Below are 18,735 nucleotides of genomic sequence, written 5' to 3'. Positions count from 1 at the left end.
TGAAATCGATGCGCTCGCTGGACTTCAACACGCGAACTCAGGTGACGAGGTAAGATGGGGTTAACAATTCTTTCCTGGTACAGTAATGGTGAGTCGGGAGAATCTGATCGTACATCTGTACAGGGATTAGCAGAGGGCACTGGTGGAAAAATGACATAAAAGTATCAATACTCCAATGTAGATGTACTCCGTTACAAGCAGAAGTTCCGTATTCAAAATGTACTCAAGTAAAAGTACAAGAGTATCGGCATCAAAATGTACTTAAAATGTAATAAAAGTAAAAGTATTCATGTTGCAGAATGTCCCATTTCACAAGTTCAAAATGTGTACAATTTTTTTTGAAAATAGTCGATCTACATAGGGCCCTCTGCCTGATCTCTCCTGTACACACCATAATAATGAATGTGTGAATTTGTTTTTGTTTTTATATATTTTTTGTGGCTTTTTGTGGCTTTTTCTAGAACTAGCATCTCACCTCTGGTAATTAAAAAAACTCATTTTGAAAGAGTTCCTAAAACATGTCCACTCTAATATGTTTGGAGTTTGTTGTAAAATAATCTTTGACCTGGGACCAGAGATGCGAGCGTGGCTCCGCGACACTGAGTTGGACCTCTAACGTTACACGAAAGAAGAAGATCAAAATAATCAAGTAATAATACGTACTGTTACAGTTGGTGTTATATTTGTCTGTGAAGCAGCAATTAATAGCTGTGACAAATCTATCATGTCATTTGAGAGGTATCAGTATCTACTACAGTTTTCTGTATGCGTAAGATATGTGCCTTAAGTCTGTGTTTTTGTGCTCCACATGTGATGTTATTGTTATGAAGGCAGCACTCCAGCACTCAATCTCTCTCGCTCTCTCTCTCGCTCCCTCCCAATCTCTCTCCATCTTTATCTTTACCTCACTCTCACTGTCTCTCACCCTCCTCTCTCTCCTGCATAATCGATCGGTAGTAATCAGAGCCCCCCTGTGCACCCAAGGTATAAGTGCAAGGGGTTGGGGGGTGGGGGCCAACAGAGATGGAGGGAGGAATAGAGACAGATCTATTATTGATGATGTTGGCTAATGACTGTGGAAAGCTGCAGTGATCCTCAATGCACCCCCCTGGATAATGTCTGGTGTGACTCATATAGTTGGATGACAGGGGGGCGGGCAGGCGGACTGTCTGTGGGGGGGTTCAACACAAAACAACGGAAGGACAGAAGAAACAGACAGAGAGATGTCTTGTATTAGCTGCGTAAATCAGTTTAGGTTTCCACTGTGACTGATTTCATGACACAACAAGTCTGGCGGTGCTTGTTTTTGAGGACTCCTAAAAGGTTTTAGGGTTTAGTTTTTTTGATGACATGCTTAATTGCATGATCCGTTTAGTTGTTTATGGTTGTTCGTCTGTGGAGCTGTCTTTGTGAAGCTCTTTATTTCTTATAGCCAGTTATTTCCATTCTCCTTTTCTCCCGAATGTAGTCATTATGACCATTCATTGTCACAGCTGTTGTAATGAATTGCATTTTTATAGCGCTTTTCCAAGTGCTCAAAGCGCTTTACAATGGTTCATTCATTCAAACATTGGGAGGTGAAGCGGCGAACAGTCGACGCCAGCGTCCTCACTTCCCACATTCATACACCAATGGTGGCAAGCTCACACCGACCGACTCATTGGAGGCAATGTAGGGTTCAGTGTCTTGCCCAAGGACACTTCAACATGTGGACAGGAGGAGCCGGGATTTGAACCGCCGACCCAGGGATCATGGACGACCTGCTCTACCTCCTGAGCCACAGCCGCCCACAATCGTCTACTGACTCACCTGGTCCAGGTGGACGTGGAGCCTTCATCCTACTCCTCCCGCCCAACCCTCCCTGCTTACAGGTGGCCCTTGAGATACCTATAAAATAATACTTGTATTTTATTTGGGTAGCCTGTAGTCTCTTTTGAATTGCCCATGGTAATTTTCTTTCTTTAAATATTCATTTAGTTCCACTGTTGAGCACACACAGAGGCCCGTCTACCCACAACTTGGCTGAAGCCTGTTGGACTTCTCTTTGTGATCTTTAGAGGCCATTTTGTCACAGTGGCTACTTTATAAAAGACCTCCGAATTCCCTGGTGACACAGAGGGCATGCGACCTCAGGACCCAAATCCTCTCGAGAGCCCATCTGTCCAACTGGGCAGTTAGGATGACGGATCGGTTCAATAAATCAAACGCTCTTCATTTGTAGCACTTAACATAATATGCATGTGCAAAACAGAAAGTACTTAAACCCTATAGTGACCGGGGGTCGCATAGGGCTATACTTGGTCCACTCCTTAAATGTTTCCATCTATACCAAATCTCAAATTAAAAAAAGAACTGTTACCAAACTCATACCACGTATACTATAACAAAGCAACCCATTGTGATCTTGTAAATCTGCTAGTTTTGCCATATGTTCAACGCCAGAATAGGGACACCAGGGTTCATATGGTTAAGTCAATTGTGCTGTATTGCAGGTTTTACTAGTAGTATACAATCCCAGTTAGTGTTAGGTGAAAGAGACATATGTGATCCAAAACTAAACGGATGCAATAAACTGGACAACACAGCCAGCAGACACATCCACATCCTGAATGTCAGAAAAATACCAGTCAACCTGAAAATCTAATTTCCACAAGCTGTGTCCTCAACAACACGAGCCTATGTAGCAGTGTCATAGTATTAAGCCATTAAGCAATAAGAACAGGCAGGCAGCATTTAGTCCTAGGAGAGAGCCCAAGCCTGCACATCATCATCATCATCAACAACAACAACACCATAATTGGCTCCTCCCACTGTCCTCCCGTCACCATGAGCATTGTGGCGTTTTTCAAAAATCCCTGAGAAGACCTTTAGTCGAGATGGGGACGCTGCTTTTTAAATATTTACGAGCCACCCGATAGGGGCAGGGTTCTTCACTCTGGCAGGCCTCCTCCCCCCTCCTCACTGTCCCCTGACAGTCTAGAACACAACATCCCCATGCAGCCTCATCATCAGTGTGCGTGCGTGCTTGTGCGTGTGCGTGCATGTACGCATGCTGGCATTCGTGCCTGTGGGCATGTGTCATCATTGTCTCACAACAACACTATACGTGACAGCTCCATATTCTCAGTATGAGTAGCCGTGGCGGGCAGGCGGGCGACAGTGAGTCAGGAGGTAGAGCAGCCGTCTGGGAGCCGGAGGGTTTCTGGTTCGATTCCCCCGGCTCCTGCTCTCTTGAAGTGTCCATGAGCAAGACACTGTGAAACCCTAACTGCTCCCAATGAGCAGGACGGTTCTGCAGGTCAGTGCCTAGCATGGTTTCCTCTGCCATCGGTGTGTGAATATGTACCTTATTAGTACAGTATTGATTGATTGCTTGATTAGCATATGCACAAAACAAATGATTGCACATTTTGGTCAAAAGGATAACACAACAAAGCCTGAAGGCTTATTTTCATTGCGGTCCCCCTATATCTGTTGTTGTGAGGAGAAATACAATTATAAACAATAAAATACATAGAATTCCGTTTAAAATTAGGACCATGTGGTATTAAGAAAACTCTTTAAGGAGGACTTAAAGATAGTATAGTCCCAAATAGTGACTGTAGGGCAACCCATCCTATATGAATTTCCAATAGGCCTACCGCTTTTTACTCTGCATGGAACAAAGTTAGTGGAGCAGCTATGTAGGCCTACAGTACATCACAAACCCTAGAAAAGTAATTGCATAAATATCTTGGTGCCTACTGCCTCATCACTTACAATCCTGTGAACCATAGACATTTCTATAAACAAAATCTCTCCTCCAAGTCAACCAGGCTACTAAAATTACGCAAGCAAATGCGTGTGTGCATGCGTGCGTGCGTTCGTGTGTGTGTGCGCATGCGTGCGTGCCTGAGAGATATGGGCTGCATATCTTCCTGGTTAGCCACAAGGTTAATTAAATAAGAAACGAAGACCGTACGGTGGACTCCATGTTGCTCCCTGGAAGGAAAGAAACATGCGCAATTGAGACCAAGGAAGCTGAACCAAGGAAGCTCTGAGAAGGAAGAGAAGTGGTCACGTGACTGGGCTGCGCCATGACACTTTCATGGACACTTTCATGGGAGCCAAACTCACACCGGAAGTGCAATGAATACATGGCAGTGAATGGAGCCGGCTGGACCAGCTCAGAAACATTATTTATGAACAATTGAGACCTTTTGTAAAGTAATCACTTCTGGAAAATAACAGAATTCACAGGTTGTTTTCTAATCACTTAATTTTCCATGTGCACAGAGTGCACAGTACATTTATCTGAGGATCTAAACAGCAGCAGGTATCGTTTCTGGCTCCAAGTATCGCGATATTTGGCTGACAGACAGGAAACGGTGTGAAGTCTCGCGATACTTGGTACATTCAGAAAGGTACTTTGTGCTCTTTAGATACCATACCTCTATACAAATTACACAGTGTACACATCGAAAAGCAACACAACAGACAATAATGTGTTACATGTCTTCTGTTATTTTCCAGAAGTGATTACTTTACAAAAGATCTCAGTCATTCATAAATAATGTTCATGAGCTGGTCACTGAGCTCTCATTGACTCCAGTGCATTCTGCCAAACTTCCGGGTAGTTTGTTTGGCTCCCATGAAAGTGTCCAAGAAAGTGTCATGGCGCAGCCCAGTCACGTGACCACTTCTCTTCCTTCTCAGAGCTTCCTTGAGCTGAACGCGGAAGTGTTGGCTGCATATAGCCCATTGCACATGTTTCTTTCCTTCCAGGGAGCAACAGGGAGTCCGCCGTACGGTCTTCGCTTCCTCATTTATTAGTCCTTTGTTAGCCAAGGGGCTCTCTATTTTTCGTTTTTTCACTGGCACTGGCCACACGATACTGCCTCTGGTGGCCGGCATGGAATTAATGCATTATATTGACCATGTCGCACACACACTCATTCACTATTGGCTTTGGCGGAGGGAAAACCATGTAATGCACCAAACTGCTCATCGCGTTGAGTGGCCGGAAAGACTAGAAAGGCACAACAGTATGCAGTGCATTTACCATGATAATTAATTACTACATTTCCACTTTGTTTGTCATGACGTAGACTCTGAGCACAACTCTATTCTACTCCAGCCCCACTCTACTAGCTCTTCAGCTCACACAGACATACAATGTTGGAATATCTCAATACAGACAAAAGCCATCAACACCATTAGCGACTCAGCGAGCGATCTCCTCCCTGGGTTTGAAGCAGCCTAATCGCACTGATTAGGCTGTGAAACACAGTACATTCTAGCAGCTGAGAGAATTGGTTTGAGGGCTATTGTGAACGATGCTCTCAGTAAACAGAGAGATGGGTTAGGGGCCGCACTGCATACTGTGCAGGAGGAATACTATAGGATAGGTTGTATATGTGGGGGGAAAAAAAAACGTTGTGAGCTTGTAGATAAGCTATATTTATGAAGACTACTAAGATCTCTTTGCCAAAAATAGCAACATTTTATACCAGTGGTTCTCAAAGTGCGCTCCATGGGACACTCTTAAGGGGGTTCTAAATTGACTCTTACAAGTCTGTAACTAAATGGACCCTAACAGGTCCATTTGGTTCCATTTGTACACTGTCAAGTTAAGGGGGAGTTCTTGAAGCCACCACGTTTGAGAACCACTGCTCTACACCAGTGGTTCCCAAAGTGGGGTCCGGGGATTTTGTTCATGTTCATAAAGTGCTAAAGTGTTTAAAGCAGTGGTTCCCAAACTTTTTCATGTCAAGGACCCCCAAATTGACACTAATTAGCCCGTGGACCCCCATTTGAAAAGATATGCCAGGGACCCCCATAAGAGAAGACGTCTACATTTAGACGTCTACATTTAGACGTACACATTTAGACGTCTACATTTAGACGTCTACTTTTTGTTCATGTTCATAAAGTGCTAAAGTGTTTAAAGCTAAATGTAGACGTCTACATTTAGACGTCTACATTTTGTTCATGTTCATAAAGTGCTAAAGTGTTTAAAGCTAAATGTAGACGTCTACATTTAGACGTCTACATTTAGACGTCTACATTTTGTTCATGTTCATAAAGTGCTAAAGTGTTTAAAGCTAAATGTAGACGTCTACATTTAGACGTATACATTTAAACGTCTACATTTAGACCCCCTGAGTGCCTCCCCAGTGTGCCTCCCGAGTGCCTTCCCAGTGCCTCCCCAGTGTGCCCCCAGTGTCTCCAATAGCAATACAAGAGCAATAATACAAATTAATCTTAATGTATTAATCTTATTAATTAATGAATCTAATTAATTAATTAATTAATCAAAATTGCGGCCTGTGCCCAGCACCATGCCAAAGCTTTTTCCTGCAGGAAACACTGCTTGTGGTTGTAAATATATTGTTATCCGTGTTGCGAGGATGAGAGGGTACCTGGAAAAATATCTACCCCAAAAGGGGTACCTGGTCCAAAAAAGTTTGGGAACCCCTGCTCTACAGTCTACACTGTAGAAGGGCACCAAGTATAGACCCCTGTGGGACGAGCCAGCCAGCTAAGTAGGGTTGGAGTGTTTAATGAGAGACATGATTTCTTGAAGCCACTAAGTGTTATATTGATTACATACGTAGTTACATAGTTACAGACAGTACAGTCATGGTTATATCAGGTATGTATATCTTCGCTGTAACCAGAGAAAGTCATGCCTGTTAAAGGTTGACCTGATGGCAACCATGTCTTGACCTTTGAACTATGAAGGATCTGTGACCTGCGACCTTACTGTACATGGGAGGGAGGAAGCGCAGGGTTGTGTAACGCGTTTATCCTCAGGGTGGACCACTGGGTGGTCCTAAATCCATTCAGGTGTGATTGATTATCCCCTCAATCAGCAGGACCCAAGGACTTAACCCATTTTGACCTGAGATCAGATTCTAAAAATGTCTTCTACATCCTGACAGTTTTCTGAAAAAGCTATGTTTCTATGTCAGTGGTTCTTCGATTTTTCAAAAATAGCAGACCTACAAGCTCATAGCGCGCCACTCGGTGGCACGCTATGAGCTTGTATATCTGCTATTTTTCAATAGCTAAAGCATAACAATGCTAACACCAAAAGGGGTTCCCGCCCATAATTAATCGGTTGGTTCAAATGTGATTGTGGTCGTATATATATATGTTTTTTAAGACTGTCATTTTAGATTTTAGCGTACGCCGTAGTCTATTGCAAATAGCAGAAGCTCACAGTGCGTCACTTCGTGCCGAGCTTGTAGATCTGCTATATAGAATAATAATAGGCTAATAATAATGAAAAAAGGGAAAAAAGGAAAGGAAAAAAAAGAAAAGAAAATTGAGAAAATCTTTGAATATATATTATATTTTGAAAGTGTTATTTTTAACTCAAATCTTTGCTTCTGGGGGTCCCTGGAACAAAATATGAGATGGGGATCGGCAGCCATGAAAAATCTAGTTTTTCAGCTGTGTTCACTGCACTGGCAGCTACAAAGATATAGGCTACCATTCATTTCCAATGGAAGCCAGCGACGTGCAGAGACAAAGATACATCCAACATTTGTAGCTGCTACAAAACAGTTACAGTATAAAGCTACAAATAAGTTGAGCTGATTTCAACTTCAGATAAAAAGCTACAAAGCTACAAATATGCTGTGTAGCTTAGTGTCTTTTTATCTGCCAGTGTGAAGTGAACGCAGCATTAGGATTTAGAAGGCATTTTGTAGAATCTGCCTCAGGTCTTAATGGGTTAAATACATTTAATATACAGACATAATCACCATAAATGCATAATTTCTCCATGGTCCATGGATCCTAGTATAGGCTGTTGATCAATAAAACACACTCACTGTTCATTTGTCCATTTGTAATTAGAGCAGCGGTTCTCAAAGTGTGGCTCCAGGGGATCCCTATGGCATCACAACCACTTTAACCATTTTAACTCTATATGTATACATCCTACATCAGGGGATCCCTATGGCATCACAACCACTTTAACCATTTTAACTCTATATGTATACATCCTACATCAGGGGATCCCTATGGCATCACAACCACTTTAACCATTTAACTCTATATGTATACATCCTACATCAGGGGATCCCTATGGCATCACAACCACTTTAACCATTTAACTCTATATGTATACATCCTACATCAGGGGATCCCTATGGCATCACAACCACTTTAACCATTTAACTCTATATGTATACATCCTACATCAGGGGATCCCTATGGCATCACAACCACTTTAACCATTTTAACTCTATATGTATACATCCTACATCAGGGGATCCCTATGGCATCACAACCACTTTAACCATTTTAACTCTATATGTATACATCAGGGGATCCCTATGGCATCACAACCACTTTAACCATTTAACTCTATATGTATACATCCTACATCAGGGGATCCCTATGGCATCACAACCACTTTAACCATTTTAACTCTATATGTATACATCCTACATCAGGGGATCCCTATGGCATCACAACCACTTTAACCATTTTAACTCTATATGTATACATCCTACATCAGGGGATCCCTATGGCATCACAACCACTTTAACCATTTAACTCTATATGTATACATCCTACATCAGGGGATCCCTATGGCATCACAACCACTTTAACCATTTTAACTCTATATGTATACATCCTACATCAGGGGATCCCTATGGCATCACAACCACTTTAACCATTTTAACTCTATATGTATACATCCTACATCAGGGGATCCCTATGGCATCACAACCACTTTAACCATTTTAACTCTATATGTATACATCCTACATCAGGGGATCCCTATGGCATCACAACCACTTTAACCATTTTAACTCTATGTATACATCCTACATCAGGGGATCCCTATGGCATCACAACCACTTTAACCATTTTAACTCTATATGTATACATCCTACATCGGCTAGATTTGCTAATGTCTCATATCAGATGGGGGTCCATGAACAAAGATTTAGGGGTACTTCGCTCTCGACATGAAAACGTTTTGAGAAACCCAGTTTACATAATTATAACCAATTTGACCCATAAGGGTCCATTTGGTGACATTTGTATTGTACACTGCCAGCGTTAAGTGAACACTGTCGATTTTAGTAGCTTATTGACCGATAGCCAGTGGTGCCATTGTGTAAATCTAACGTGTGACCCTTCCTATCCTAACCAGGGAAGCCATCAACAGGCTGTGTGAAGCGGTGCCCGGGGGAAAGGGAGCCTGGCGGAAGAAGGTCAGTAGTAAAGATGCAATCCGTGTGTGTGTGTGTGTGTGTGTGTGTGTGTGTGTGTGTGCGTGCGTGCATGTCCGTGTGTGTGAGCGTGCGCGCATGCGTGTGGCTGTGTGCATGCATCACACATGGTTCAAAGAGCAGCTGCAAATAATTGACATGTGCAAAAAACATGGTTTTAACTGGCCTTGAACTTGGGGCATAATGGGTTTTACATACAACCATAATGAGATCTTCTGCAGTTCTTCAGTGGTTCTTTGGGGTGATTTACACTAGAGCGGTGCCCGTTGGAGCCTCTACAGCGGTGGCTGTTGGGCACTGGCCTACTTGGAACGATGCAAGTTGGAAATGCATAACCGACCCAGATATTTTAAGTCGGTGGACAAACGGTTCTCGAGTTACGTGGATTACAACAGTACACCCCCCCCCCCACACACACACACACACACACACACACACACACAGACTTGGTGCATTTATAGATAGATATACTGTATAGCCGTCGTTCTCAACATGTGGGTCGGCACCCATTTAAGGACTTTTTGTAGGAAAGTAATAGAAAAAGACAATTACTGCATCATGCTCAAAAAGTGCAAAAGGCCCAAACAATTTGTCAAATAATGGAAGTCTAAAATAGGGCTCAAGTGGTTAATAGATGTATTGTGTGTCTGTGTGTTGTAGGCCTTTAACAAGGCTCTCCAGTCCATCATGGGTAAAAGTAACTTGCGTTTCGCTGGCATGAGCATTGCTGTCAACATCTCCATAGAGGGCCTCAGCCTCCTCATCCCAACCACACGACAGGTCAGACACATTTACATCTGACACAAACTATAATATTATGACCAAATGCATTCGTTCAATATTTTGGGCCTTTCAGTTTGTTCACTGGTGATGAAGTTGATTCTATCCACAATACACATTTGCATTGTTGTATCCCAGTGACTCTGTACGTTGCTGTACTGTACTTTTCCCATCTCCATCCGTCACTCAGGTGATAGCGCACCATCCGATGCAGTCCATCTCTTTCGCCTCCGGGGGAGACACTGTGAGTGCAATGCATTATCCCCCACCGCCTTCTATTTGGTGGGAATGGACTTTTTGGCAGCCGGCAAGTCTGACCAGGTTGCATTTGACTGCGTTCCAGTCCCACGGCCCCGAGAATCAATAAGGGCTTTAATTCAATTATATCCCACCCCTAATTCATCTGGTCTTATTGAGTTTTTTCCTCCCATCTTTCGCAGGACACGCCCGACTACGTTGCATATGTGGCCAAAGACCCAGTTAATCAGAGAGGTATCTAGTCCAAGGAGCTTCTCTTTCCATTCCCTTTTGAGTGCACAACACATACATGCAGCATTGTGTGTGCAATGTGCTGTGTGTGTGCGTGCGTGTGTGTGTGTGTGTGCGTTAAATATGGATTAGATTCCATCCAGAGGGAGGCGCATTATGACTCACTGCCACTTGTTTATCAAGATGCTGCTATCGATTCTTCTGACTCTCTTCAAAGACAAAATGAAGAAGTTCATTCTAAAATGAGTTATCTGCCGGTTGGAAAACACGACACCTACTCCTTGATTTCTCCTTTGAACTCATTACTGGGGTGAAAATACAGCTCTGTGTGGTGTAATACAAATGTAATTTGCTCTCTCGACCACTTAAACTACCGATACTTCGTTGACCCCCAGGGGTCTATACTCGGTCCCCTCGTTTTTTCTACAGGCTCACAACGCGTTGCAATACAATGCATTGGGAGCTTGTATAGATCCATCATGTCACGTCCTGCTTGTCCAGAATAGGGATGCTCTAAGGTTCATTTGGTTAAAGAAGATGCAGGATCAAGATGGCAACTGAATTCCCCCCCGTGGGATTATAAATGTCTATCTCAGGATTGGGCCATGAATTTTTCTATTACTTTTTTTGATACATGCATACAGAATTAGAGTTTGGAAATATTCATTAGCTTCTTACATTTTTAGGTTTGACTAAATTGACTATTCTTAATTTACTTTTAATTTAGTTTTAGTCTTATGAAAGCCTCGTTTATACAGTAGACGGTGAAAAAGATAGAGTGAAAGAATGCATGACATCCGATTTACAAAACGTATTAGAATATTATTATATTATATTGTATTAATATTGAGCAAGGCCACTCAGTTCCACAAGCAGTGACCACAGTGCAAATTGAGGGGAAATCTAGGATGATTTAACATACAAATCTATTTATTTTAGTATTTAGTATATATTTTAGTTTAGTTTTTAGTTTTGCATTGTTCCTTATTATTAAGAAAACAAATCCCCTTTTTGTTTTATTTTTAAAGCAGCACTATGTCATTTTTTAACAACTATATAGCATATGTCCCACAAAACTATAAAGTTACATGTTTAAGCAATAACAATCATCCTTCCATAAATGTATAGATTCGGGGGGGTCCCTACTGAGGCAGAACTGCCAGTTAAAGCGAAGACTGGATAATCACAGAGCTTCCTCACTGGACATGCTTGCAGAGACTCTCCGGTAATGAAGTCAAAGATGTTGGCTGCCATGTTATTTGTGTCCAAAGTGGCAAGCCACTGATACCCCACAAATACATAGTGCTGCTTTAAACTTAGATTTAGTTAACGATAATAACCTCGGGGACACAGTAAAAAATGTTAATTTATCCCTTTGTAACTCTGAGAGTGTAGAAAATGTAACCAGAATTGGCCACATTTGGCTACACTCTTGAGTTGAATTAACACGTTTTACAGTGTACGTCCTACATCTCTGGGCTCACTACTAACATGGCTCTCTGTCTCTGTCAGCGTGTCATATTCTGGAGTGCTCAGACGGTTTAGCCCAGAGTGTCATCAGTACTATTGGCCAAGCCTTCGAGCTGCAGTTCAAACAGTACCTTCACAGCCCGCCCAAGACCATGGCCTCCACGGAGAGGTGAGCTCACTATTCTGAGGATTTACTTCCCTGCTTCACTGGAGAGCACAGGAACGGAGAGAGAAAACACAGAGAATGGGGGGGAGGTGTGTGTGGGGAGGGGGGGGGAAGACGACATGGTTTGGGACTTGTGGGCCATAGAGGTCAAGGTGCACTCACATCCAAACATTTCGACGGGTAGAGAAAGAGAGAAGAAGAGATCCGCACACCGTCTTAAAAGCTCCCAAAATCATAACAGAGCGGACAAAAAATACAACGTTTCGGCCTAACCAGCCTTCGTCACGTATACTGAAGCAGTGCGTCAAAGTGCACTTTCAGTGTAGTCTCTGGACTTGGGATAGGCGTGTTGTCTCACGCCAATTTCCAATACCATGACTTCCAACATTTTGCATACAGTACTCTAGCTTGCCAGTTGACAAAAGAGGATGATGCAATGGACACAGGCTGCATCAATCAGTGTGGTTATCACACTTTGGCACTGCCCCTGGGCCTGGCATCCCACGCAAAGTGCTGAGTTGTGCCTTTCTATAGAGAGACACAAAACCTGATATCAAAAGCTCTTCCTTTCTGGTGCATGAGAAGGAGATGTGATACTTTCCTCTCATATTCCCACAAAGTCCATCCTTCAGGTTTGATCATCACACATATCAACGTTATTCAGTACTTGGGGGGGCCTCGCTCTCGGACATGTCACCAGACATGGGGCCACTGGGGACACAGCCAGGGCAAAACTACACACTCGCTTTTCTATTCTCCTTCTGTGGATTTATATAGACACACTTCGGATATGGAGATGTCATCTGATCTGAAGGTCCATTCTGATCAAGAATATTCATATTCATATACAGTACACATAGTATAGCGCATGTGATGGCCTATGTTTCCAAGACTGACATGGCGACCGGGCTCAGTGATCGTGAGCTGAAAGAGCTGATATCTACTCAGGTCTCATGTGACAGAAACAAATCCTGTCCAATACGAGTCTCTTGCACACATACACTGTCTAATAAAAACAAAAAACTATTTTCATACAGCAACTTTTTGTTTAGGCAAAATAACAAACTTGGCTTTAAACCATACAGACTACTCAGCAATGCATTTAAAGTATGATAACTCTTCCTCGGGCAGCAATGTTCTCACTCTACGCCTCTATCAGGACTTTCAGGACAGAGGAGCCAGTATGGGGGGACGACGACTCCTCCTCAGAGCATGACTACTACAACAGCATCCCAGGGAAGGAGCCTCCTGTAGGGGGAGTGGTGGACTCCAGGCTCAGGCCTAGTGGGGCCCTGCTGGGTCACATCCACACACAGCCGCAGAGCAAGGTATATATAGCGTACGCATGCATATTCAACTCTATAGATCAGTGGCATAACTGGCATTAGCACTGTGGTCTGAGAGTGTACAGACTTCTGAGATTGTACAAACTTGGTTCCATTTGTACACTCTCAGGCCCCCTTTCCACCAAAATAACTAGAACTGGTTCCGTTTTCTTTTTTTATGATGGTTTATATCACATCTTTCACATCTCTTTCACATGGTTGATGGGTGTGGCATGTGTATATATATGTATTGTTGTCTACTCCTTCCATGTGAAGGTCTGAAGAAGGGCTACGGCTCGAAACGTTACCACTTTAAGTAAAGAAATCTCGGAGCAGAAAATGGTGTGTGGATTGTTTCATTTATCTACTTATATCACATCTGCATCTTCCAACTTTTAGGGATCTGATTCTGAACCAATTCATTTGGTTCAAAATTAGGTGGGTAAAAGGGGCCAGAGTTACAGCCACATACCTCAAGGACCCCTGGGGGTCGGGTGCAGGCTTTAGGTCCGACATAATATTGGTCCGACAATGACAACATTACCTCAAACCCTAACCTAACCATAACCACAAGCACGGTACAGCGCATGTTCGCCAACCTTAATCCGGTCGTTTTCCGCATGTCGGTCCTATGGTATGTCAGACAAAAGTCTGGCCCCCTTGGGGGTCCCCATCCGGACCCCACTTTGAGAATCACTGCTCTGCCAGGCTTTCTGGTACTACTGCTGTTTGCTATTTACTTTGCATAATGTTGAGAAGAATTAATGTCAAGCCTATATTGCATGTCATTTTCGACCCGATCTAAATGTATCTCAAGACACTGTAATTGGGGCTGCAGCTGCTCAGAATCAAGCAGTGTCCAGCCTCAGCCCATAATTGACAGGCAGGGCCAGGCTACACTCTTTCATCTCTAGTCCATAAACCAATGACGAATGAGCCTGTCCTGCTCTTTGCTGCTATTGTTTGCATGGAATAGTATCATAAGCCTCTGTGAGCATGGTGGGTGTACTCCATAAATGTCTTCTCTGTGCGCCTGCACCGTAATTGCCGGAGAAAGATATGATTACAGGTTGAACCCAGCAGGCCCCTGTGAGAGAAATCATCCCCTTTTCCCAGCAGCTTGTTCAAGTGGCACGCACTGTGCTGTAGCTAAGGTTTCAGACTGAGTGCCTCCAAATGACATTATGCAGGGACAAGAGATGTATACGTTGTACGAATCATGTAGTGAAACAAATAGGTTTACAAGTCATTGAGTGTGTCTTTATGGTGTGCGTGTGTGCATGCGCGCGTGTGCATGTGTGCGCGTGTGGTTGTTTTCAGATGGGTTCCCCATGTAGAACCATGTCTTACCCCTCTGGTCAGCTGTGCTATGAACTTCACTGGGACACAGAGACCAGCAGTGGCTCAGGTAAGACCTCCTGTGGCAAAACAAGAGTACTGCAATTAGAAAATGATAGCTGAATAGATATCATTCATATTGATATTGATTCATTTATGTCGTACCATGAGACATTATGATCATTTTGCCTTCGTCCTCAGGTCTGACATCAGATGGGTACCTGCGTGCAGATGGTCAGCCTCCCAGCAGCAGAGACTATGAGGAGCACTTGTACGTCAACACGTCAACACTGGATGCTCTGGACTCACTGGCACAGACTGGGTCAGACGCACACAGGGGAGGACCCAGGGGACCTGAAAGTCCAAAGAAAGACATCTTTGACATGAGTAAGTGAGGCAGGCTTACTTTGTGAGCAGTGAAAAAAGATCATCCTCCTTATATAATAGAAATCACACATGTGAAGTAAGGGGCACTAATATTAAAGTCTAACTCATGTTGATATGATTAGGTGATGTAAAACAATGGTGTTTTTAAAACAAACATTGAACTAAAAACCTATTAAACCTATAGGAGGGGCTAGTGCCCCTCAAAAATCACACCCATGTGAAGTGAGGGGCACTCTAATCAATTATTGACCTAATACCAACCTTGAAACATACCTTAGTTACGTCACCAAGAATGGTGGTCCCTTATTGGCCAAGGGTTTCCACCGACATACCGACAGCCGATTTGCTCAGATAAATATGAAGTAAATTCTCCATTCATTGTCAATGGCATTTTAATGTTTGTGTTAAGACAGAATCCACACTATAGCTGTTTATAGGAGGGGCTAGCGCCCCTCAATAATACCTGATGATCATGTTTTAGGGTGGAGAAATATACATGACACTCCATCTTTAAGTGTGTCACTGCATGGGCTCTTTGCCCCCTGCAGGGCCTTTTGAAGATGCTCTGAAGCTCCACGAGACCACCAGAGGAGGCCCCGTCATGTCCGCCCCAGCCGGGGGGGCGTGTGCTGCTCAGGGTGGGGCTGGTGGCGTGGTGGTCTTGGAGGACCAGTGGCCCAGCCCACCGCGCCGCCGAGCCCCTGTGGCGCCCACCGAGGAGCAGCTCCGCAGGGAGTCCTGGTACCACGGCCGCATGAGCCGGCGGGACGCCGAGAAGATCCTGGTGCGAGACGGAGACTTCCTGGTCAGGGAGAGCACCACCAACCCTGGGCAGTACGTCCTGACGGGCATGCACTGTGGCCTGCCCAAACACCTGCTGCTGGTCGACCCCGAGGGAGTGGTGAGTAAAATGGAAATAGTTCAAGAAATAAAACTTGAATTTGGGCTGACCACCAGGTGATCCAAATTGACTCTCAGAGTTACATACGGGTATGTACAGTAAGAGATCTCTGGGACCCCTGCCCCTATCTTCACCCACAGGGTTAGTACAGTATAACTCGTAGAGCGTACAAATGGAACCAAATTAAGCCATGAGGGTCCATTTGGTTCCATGTTACAGACCTGCAAAGGTCCACTTGGACACCTGGTGGTTCCCCGACCTGACATTGAGAAACCGAGGCATGAACGGCATGTACTCTTATTCTGTCTCTGTCTGTGCTGCATGCATGCAGGTGCGGACCAAAGACATGCTATTTGAGAGCATCAGCCACCTGATCTCCTACCACCTTAAGAATGAGCTGCCTATTGTGGCAGCCGAAAGTGAACTCCACCTTAAACAGGTGGTCAGGAGGAAACAGTGACCCTCGCAGCGCTGCCTCGTTGAGGGTGCACTGCCTGAATGGATAAGCAGGTAGGATGCTTACAGGGTACTGAGAATGTGTATATAATAAAACATTATTTGCCACTGCACAAATACAGTTCTTTGTCTTCTCTCCCAGGGTCCAGAGGTGAGCTCCCTCATGTCCATGCAAAAAACGGCTAAAACATTTAGCCTATTCCAGTGGACATCGCTACCAAGGACTTAAGGTGTCTGATGATGTCTCAAGTACTTTCTGTCTCTGTGGGCTTTCAGGCTCAAAGGAACTGCCCTGTCACCCGTGCTCAACTCCTCAGCATGTAGTCATTAAGCTACAAACCGCTCTGTCTGAACGTAAATCATGGTCCCACCCACTGGGCACGCAGTCCAGCCAATGACATGGCGTGAACACTTGGCAGCTGATGACAAGAGGTCCAATGAGGTCAAAGAGAGAGTTGACCACTGGGTCAAAAATACATACAGTCGGTTGGCAGCACACAGAAGTGCTCCACTTCTTGTCCCCTGCTGCTGTGGCAGGGCCGGTCAATAAGAGTCGTGAACCATGGGCTTTGTGTCATTCAGCAAACCTGAATAGAGCTAACACAACTTTTGTTTTTGGAACCTGAGAGAGTATTCCTTATAGTTCTGGTTTCACTACCAAATGCAAGTATTGGGTCATATTTTACTAAGACAATGGGATACCTCCACCACCTCCTCCCAATGTCAGTTTTGCAGAAAAAGGACATGTTTGAAATATTAAGTTCCTCATGCTTGTAGGCATTATCATAAATGGCTTGAAGATGGCACAACTGGGAAACGATGCAGTGCTGTAACTTGCCACGATATTACGATTGCTTTACATCCATTTCGGTCTAGGACATTATTTTATTTCATCCCAATAATCTCAGGTCCAAATTTTAAGCCATGCTTTTGTGAAATGCGTCCTAATGAAGGAGGCCGATCATTGCAGAAGAAAAGATGTCAACTCGGGTCGTTTAATTTTCACATTATACCTACATGTAGACAGTCTATACGTAGGCAGTTTATGGATGTACTGTATACATCTTGGAATGTGGGCAGTTCAGATTTGACACTATCATCAGTTTGTGTTGTGCTGGTATGGGTAAATCATGTCTTGGTACAGCTACATCTGCTACAGTATGTAAGCCTGTGATGATTACTGCTCAGAGAGACTGTACTCTGTAGTTCAATTATTACTGTCTTCTGTTATGAAAAACAGCCATTGCTAAAGATGCATACAAACTCAGTATATCCTGATCTGTATTTTGTCAACCCCTCGATGTTCAGTGCCTTAAGAACAACAGAGACAAGAATTTCTGTCTGCTTTCCCCACACGGAGAGGACAACAAAGAGTGTGTGTGTGTGTGTGTGTGTGTGTGTGTGTGTGTGTGTGTGTGTGTGTATATATAAGGTCTATCAATGTCCCAACTGCAAAGGACTTGGTTTTTTTGCATTGCCAATGAATGGATGATCAAGATGTCAGGTTGATTTAAAACTGTTATCGTTGTGATTCTGAAGTAAGCTGCTGATGTGCAAACAATATTTAAAATACTGACGTATGTATTGACTGACTGATGTATTATGATTGATTTGTTCTTTCTTAGAAGCAAAAGAAAGAAAGAAAGAAAGAAAGCAAAGGAAGTCATTTTGACATGGCTGGAAATGAGGGCAACCTCAGTGACTTTTCAAGTTGAAATAGAGGCTTGAATGTTACGAATGTAGGCCATATTGTATACAGCCATAACACTCACATATCCCTGTGAGGCACCAGATGGCTACGGACGGTTGCAGATAACCTTCTGAAGCCTCATTTAAGTGTTATGCTTTGTCGTACGTAACGGCAGTTACGGCAATGTCACGCACAGACAATAACCGATATTTTCAGCACACAACACAGTGGTATTCGATGGAGCATAAATAAAGGCTCCATGTCATTGAGCCATCATACTCTTCTTGTCCCAGGCTGCAGTGAAGCCTTGTGTGGTGGTGTGTGTCAGTCTAGTCTAAGAGGTTGGGTGTGTGCAGGGGTTTGTGTTGGCATGGTAAGTGATATCAAATGTATTGTTGTCTCATCCCACTGGCTACATACAGTATCTAATCAATCAGATCCCATTAATGAATAAATATATAGCTCTGAAAGCGTTTTTCTCCTCATCTGTCAACAGT

General features: G+C 43.7%; 1 protein-coding gene across 1 annotated transcript in view; it reads left to right on the top strand.

The window, feature by feature from the left end:
• The window catches only part of shc2 (SHC (Src homology 2 domain containing) transforming protein 2), a 28,511-nt gene extending 10,519 nt beyond the window's left edge, over positions 1–17,992 (top strand). Inside the window, exons 2-13 of the mRNA XM_080769959.1 lie at positions 1–49; positions 9,158–9,218; positions 9,897–10,016; positions 10,207–10,260; positions 10,457–10,508; positions 12,018–12,144; positions 13,301–13,469; positions 14,787–14,874; positions 15,006–15,191; positions 15,740–16,092; positions 16,424–16,602; positions 16,691–17,992. The exon at positions 1–49 is cut by the window's left edge and continues 22 nt beyond it. Of these exons, the coding sequence (XP_080626085.1) occupies positions 1–49; positions 9,158–9,218; positions 9,897–10,016; positions 10,207–10,260; positions 10,457–10,508; positions 12,018–12,144; positions 13,301–13,469; positions 14,787–14,874; positions 15,006–15,191; positions 15,740–16,092; positions 16,424–16,552 (1,388 nt within the window). The 3' untranslated portion in view covers positions 16,553–16,602; positions 16,691–17,992. The remainder of the gene's footprint in view (positions 50–9,157; positions 9,219–9,896; positions 10,017–10,206; positions 10,261–10,456; positions 10,509–12,017; positions 12,145–13,300; positions 13,470–14,786; positions 14,875–15,005; positions 15,192–15,739; positions 16,093–16,423; positions 16,603–16,690) is intronic.
• Positions 17,993–18,735: the final 743 nt, after the last annotated feature.

Source organism: Protomyctophum bolini (genome assembly GCF_963924005.1).
Source record: "Protomyctophum bolini genome assembly, chromosome: 8".
Classification (NCBI taxonomy): domain Eukaryota; kingdom Metazoa; phylum Chordata; class Actinopteri; order Myctophiformes; family Myctophidae; genus Protomyctophum; species Protomyctophum bolini.
Note: the sequence above shows the minus strand (reverse complement) of the source record. Positions and strands in the feature narration are given on the sequence as shown.